The sequence below is a fragment of the Montipora capricornis genome, chromosome 6 (assembly GCF_036669925.1).
Source record: "Montipora capricornis isolate CH-2021 chromosome 6, ASM3666992v2, whole genome shotgun sequence".
Classification (NCBI taxonomy): domain Eukaryota; kingdom Metazoa; phylum Cnidaria; class Anthozoa; order Scleractinia; family Acroporidae; genus Montipora; species Montipora capricornis.
In genome coordinates, this window is record NC_090888.1 from 49,542,411 (window position 1) to 49,548,410 (window position 6,000).

At 38.8% G+C, this 6,000-nt stretch overlaps 1 protein-coding gene across 1 annotated transcript in view; it reads left to right on the forward strand.

Moving 5' to 3' along the window:
• Window positions 1–1,606: 1,606 nt before the first annotated feature.
• Window positions 1,607–6,000, forward strand: part of LOC138052361 (uncharacterized) — an 11,495-nt gene continuing 7,101 nt past the window's right edge. The window contains exons 1-4 of the mRNA XM_068898822.1: window positions 1,607–1,689; window positions 3,156–3,255; window positions 3,966–4,066; window positions 4,304–4,412. Coding sequence (XP_068754923.1) covers window positions 4,050–4,066; window positions 4,304–4,412 — 126 coding nt within the window. The 5' untranslated portion in view covers window positions 1,607–1,689; window positions 3,156–3,255; window positions 3,966–4,049. The remainder of the gene's footprint in view (window positions 1,690–3,155; window positions 3,256–3,965; window positions 4,067–4,303; window positions 4,413–6,000) is intronic.

The window sequence follows — 6,000 nt, forward strand, 5'->3', positions numbered from 1 at the left end:
ATAGGGTCAATCGAACGCACCCTGAGAGAGGAAAAAGAAAAATGCCGCTGACGAGAGTTAATAGTGACTTACAGAGGTACTCACGATTCTGTGTTGATTAGTTGATTGATTGACTGCAACACAATTAATATAAAACAAACACTAGGAAAAGTTGCGCAGGATCCTAAAAGACAACCATAGCCTTTTTACCATGGGTTTTTTCACAGAAGCTCAAGTAAAGCGTTCCCTTTTAACGGCTTGGTCGGTAGTCCCTCAGTTTCGATCGCTCCTCCTTGAATCAAGATTTTGCGGGGCCATTTTTTCTCCTCGCCCTCGACTAACTGAGCGGCGAAAGATGGACTGCTCGTAGTCCTAATGACTTCGTGTGAGACAGAGAACGCACGTGACACCACGGCGACCATCTTAGTTTCATTGAGCCATGCGACGGCAGTGATGTTGTGTCGTCAACTGATTATCCAGGCACGGAAAACCAATTTTTCTGAAAAACACTACAGACTTATGGGATCGCGTATGCGGCAAACAGCAAACGTTGGGCTGAAAATTGCGTTTCACCAAAAATCAAAGATATTTATTTGATTTCAGTTCATTTCTTGACAATTATTTTCCTCCCTCCAAACGTATTTTGACGTATTCCATTGACGGGTGAGGTCGTCTGGCGTTAGAGTAAAATCAATCTATTAAGGGTGTGTTCGATTGACCCTATTCCGAAATAAGAATGCGTAGAGTGATTATTTAATGAAGGTATGTTTGGCGTTTTGAAGCAACAAGGGTACTAAAGGTATAATTATAATAGCATTTTAGCAGGTTTTTGACAATTTTAATGTGGGTCTCTGTAAAAACGAAGTATTTGTAATTTCTATTCCATGTATTCCTATTCCGGAATACGGTCAATCTAACGCACCCTATTGGAAGGGCTTACTCTCAGGGGTCAATGGGTTACTGCGAACATATTAAGTTTTTGACTGAGTGGAACCCATTCGCACCTTAAACGCCCTAGGACGCCCCCCATTGACGAGTAAAATTGTCTGGCCTTAGACAGAGTAAAATAAATACTATTAAGTCTCTCTCTTAAGGGTCAATGGGTTAAACTGCTTGAAAGAGAGAGAGAATTTAGGATAAGGTAATTTTCATGCTTTTATGACAAGGAGCTGCTTGTCGTTTCACGTTTTCTTGACTGGACTTTACTTGAATAATTTGGTGGACGACCTCAACGTTCTTCATTACTGGGAAATACGTCTTGATGAGGACAGAAAAGAAAAACGAGGCTCGACCATGTACCTCGTGGAAACACAAGAAAGTTATGATGCCCAGTGATCTTGTGGCATGGGTGTCCTGTGAAAAACACGTGATAACTCTCTAGAGGAGATTGCGTGACACAGGTAGAAAATCCGAGAGATGACGGACGAAGCTTTTGAGGGGTGAGTTTTCGATAACACAATGTATGCTATATTTTGCAACTGGTTTCTTTGGCACCTATAGATGATAACTTTCGCTAGAGTCTCAATTATTACAACGTTTCAGCGTAAGTTCCGAGTTTAATTTACTTGAAATTACAATGATGTCTTCAGTCAACATTATTAACCCAAAAATCTACTTTAAGTTTTAGTGGCAACAAAGTTGGACACCGTTGCTACCTCTGTTTGGTAGTGCATCATTAATCCAACCATTTGAAGAAAGTTACAAGTCAAGGTAACAAGAAGAATACCAGTTGCATTACGCATGGTCTGTCAAGGCTAAATATTTTGCAGTGTAGATACCGGAAGTGAATACGACGAGAAGCTGATTTCTGGTTTCTGCGATCACTACAGCCAACTGTTTTCCATAATTCTCAGTAACTTTTCAGCCAGGAACAACTTTTTAATTGGTTAGGGTTAGGGTGAGTTAGGGTTAAAAACTTCAGTTGCGTATAAAGGAGATAACCGTGCTTCGGTGACGTTAGCAATTTCCGCGAAATCTATACCAGTCAAGTTCAGCGTGTTTATAGTCGCACTCGAATACAATGCCTCAGTAGCATACACGACTTCCTTTGTTTTTCGCGAGGAGTGTACTTCGAAACACAGGGCCATGTTTTTTTTGGCCATGTTAATTAACAATTGCCCAGTTGAAGACATGTTAGAAGTTCATGTTGTTTTGCTCCCGATTTGAGCGACTTCCCTAACACAGCGAAAACAGCAAGCGTCAGTGAAGCGTTAACCTATCGGTCTGCCGGGGTGATGATGTCAGAGATGTGTCTTGGGCTGCATCTCTCATGATTTATTGGCTACATTGCCCATAGTCTCTTTAGTGTACAAATTGTTGCTTGGTTTTTAAGAAGAATATGCTTTGTTCCAGAGTTAATAGAACATCCAGTTAAACCCTCACGTGAATTTTCATATGTGGTCTCTTCAGTTTTTATTGTGCCTAATTTTAAGTGGACATTTTAATATAGTTAGGTAATTGGAGAAGCAAAGCGATTACTAATACATGAGTGTTCTTGATGCAGCTTTGATCATCTCAGTCTATATCCTGTCGGTTTTCCACGAATTTTAGCTGACCTTATCCCCGCACTGACGACATAATTCAGATTTCAGAAACAAAAGAAGTTGCACTGCTTTAATTTCACTACCTCGAAAAGCATTGCAAGTAAATACTGATATTTAATATTTAACATTATTCTCTTCCTCCAGCGTTTGCTGCACTATGGCTTCACTAAGTGTCATCAGGTGGCTTTTGTGCTCGACCTTGCTATTTGGTTTCCTTGAGTTTGAACCAGCGAATGGCAACCATACAACAGACCAGCCTTTTTCTTTTTCCAACACGTCAGAAGTTTCTCTGTGGCTTGCCTTGATAGCCAGCCCAGAATTTATAATTTAGCGAGCCTAGCGAAATCAGGGGGAAGTCCAAGGTTTGTAAAGCACATCATAAGTTTGTCGACACGTTTCAAAGAAATTGTTGTGTTCACCAGTGTTGTGAAATTTCACCGCCTGTGTGGCGTTTGTCGTAATTCCTACCTTTCATGTTCTTCTGTGGTCTACGTGGTCTAAATAAATCCTCTTTAGTTACGTCATTCTCAGTTTAAAGAAATTCCACTGATTAAAGCAACTGACATTTTAGTCAACTTTAAGAAAATAGAAAGTATATTATCCATGAACAGTTAATTGATATGTGCTCAACAGGTTTACTGTAAAAGCAAAGGATAACTATTGGCACAGCTACAATCCATGCAAATCATTTACGTTGGGGACGTCTGGAGACTGTTCCGGAGGTGATGTTGCTGTAAGTTGTGATTATCAATGAACACTATTGTAGGCATCGAGAATTGCATTGTGAGAAATGTTTTAGGGCCGAATACCACCTACTGTTTAAAATTAATGTCTAAAAGTAAATTCTTTACTGAATTTGCTGATGCTGATTAACCTAAGAACTACAATATTTTGATCATACATCGTGTGTACCCTGACTGCGATATTTGACGAGAGTGTAGAGCTGAAATTAGTTGAGAATTTCGTAACCACATTGATGGACAAATACGATCCTTTTGGTTTTTATGTTAACTCTTTCTTTACCCCAGCAACCTTGCTTTGTTGGGGAACGTATGAAGGTGGCGTCGATCCAAGAGATCCTTAATGTTTTCTAGGTTTTGGTGTCTTGACGTTCTTGACAGTCATCCTCAACAGATGCCGTTAGAAAATCATCCACGGCAGCAATACATGACTTAAAAGTGCCATTTCACTTAAGACGATTCTAAGACTTTGAAGTATTTGTACTTAAATAATGTATATTTCATGATATAGGATTTTTAGCACTACCTTTCTGTGATCAGCCACTTTTCGAATGGATAATTTTTTTTATGTATGTACTACCTATTACGAAGAAAACATTGTGAATAATAATATTTCATCTCAACTGGCCATGATAAACCGCAGTCAACTTAACCATATTTTGTGCAAAAGGCTCCTATATCCTAAAGTTGTCTGGTGTTTTAGATTTGCAGGTGGACTAATGACACAAGTTATACGGACATAGGATCTCAGAAAAGTGTAAGGTGTGGCCATACCTCTCAAGGTACAATGAAATTGGTGTATACGTAAGTATTTCTTTATTTATCTCATTTTTTATTGTTTGTTACGTTTCTTGTATGAAGTTCTTTTTTGAGGACAGCCGTTGTCTACCATATGTGGCCGCAAAGACCCTGTTCTGAAGATAGGCGATAGTCATGGAGGACTAAAACATTTAAGAGTGGACGAAAATGAACTAAAATATTTAACATTGGACGAACTCCGCTATTAAGGTGATAACGTTTTGCAATCTGTGGCCATTGTAGCAAAGGAAGCCTGTGGCATTCTGAGGTCCATCTAAAATGCGATCCCGAAAGGAAAAGCATTCAATCAGCCGAGTTTACAATTATTACAGATGTTACAGCTGGTGCTATGGTAAGTCTTGAACTAAAAGAACATTACATTTAATTATCGTCATTTGCGAAAATTCTTTTTGGGAATTTTGCATTGATCAAGACAAAGAGCATTTAATTAATTGTGTTGTCTTTAAGTATAGGACCATAAATGTATGACGAGAGTTATCTATCGACCAATTACAATAAAACAATAGAGAGCATACGACAAGAACGATATTGTGCCAACGTAAGAAGTCCAACTATCTACGGAAAGGAACTGTAAGTACTGACGCCCAAGCCTTAAAATAATTAATGCATTGTTTTTGGCTAAGAATACAGTTCCACATGAAGCGTTCCAAAACCAGTAAGGGAATTGGTCTGTTTTAAGTCAAGTGGGAGGCTGTTTCATCTTGAGTTAATGCGACAAAACTTCTTCCAACTACAGTTTGTCGCCTCAGTGTTCAGAGGGCACATGAAATTAAATTGAAGTGCGATTACCTTTTTGTGCTACTTGTTGTATAAATCACTGTTTAACCTTAGAGAGACGGCTAGTCTGCTATCAGCAGGCCAAGTCGGCTTACACGCCGCTTATTTTCCACGCACGATAAAGCACCTGACCAATGAAACTGCTCAGATTTCCAAAACCGGTCTTGCTGTTTATCCTGAAACAGTTCTTATCATAACTCCAATCCAGCCATTCTACCTTATTTATGACCTGACCAAAAATTTGATACCCAGTTTATGACCTGGTGCAGACCTGCCTTATAGTTATTTCCCTAGTTCAGACCAATGTAAGGCAATGTTTATCTGCTTTTATTAGGTAGGTTAGATGATAAAGAAGTAGCTTCTAAATAAAAAAACGAATTCAAGACTAGACTAGACTAGAAATACCCTATTTATGACCAAAATGGCGGAATAGTGGCCAAAATCGATACCCTATTTATGACCAAAACGGCTGAAAAACCCTGCCCTTTGGGGCCGCACATACCTATATAGCCCATATAAGGGAATACCCTCCTTCCCCGGGAAGGCAGCGTTCCAACTTGTTCTTGCAGCCCTCTTTTAAAAGCTTTTAAAGACTCTCTTTGTGACACTTATGGTTCTTGTAAGATTTATATAATCAAATACAGGCTTAACAATGCTGTTATAATAAAACACTCAATACTTGAATTTGTGCTCTGGTCATTTTATTTCGTGTAAATGGAAAACAAAAAAACGCTTATTCGTAGCGAGATGAAAAAACGTATATATGAGGCATTTATGGACGAACAAATAGTATTTCGGAGAAAGTTTTGCCTTTGCAGGCTGTTAAGCCGAGGAAGCGGATTTCCTCGGAGTTGGTAGGGAAATGTGAACTAAAAACTCATGGAACAATTTTGCAATAGCACTGTAATTTTAACTTTTTTACAATTTGGTCATGATAAACGTTTTCGCTGTTTTTACTGGAAAACTGCTGCAAACACTGTAAAATAGCAGTTTTCATAAAACGTGTTATTTAGAGGCTAGTCATTTGATCGTATAGATCCATGTGACAGTCGTTTTCTTGGAAATGAATTGTTATCAATAATTTAATTCAGCTCTTTGGCTGGAACCTCAATTTATGATTTATGATGTGTACCTTCCGAGGC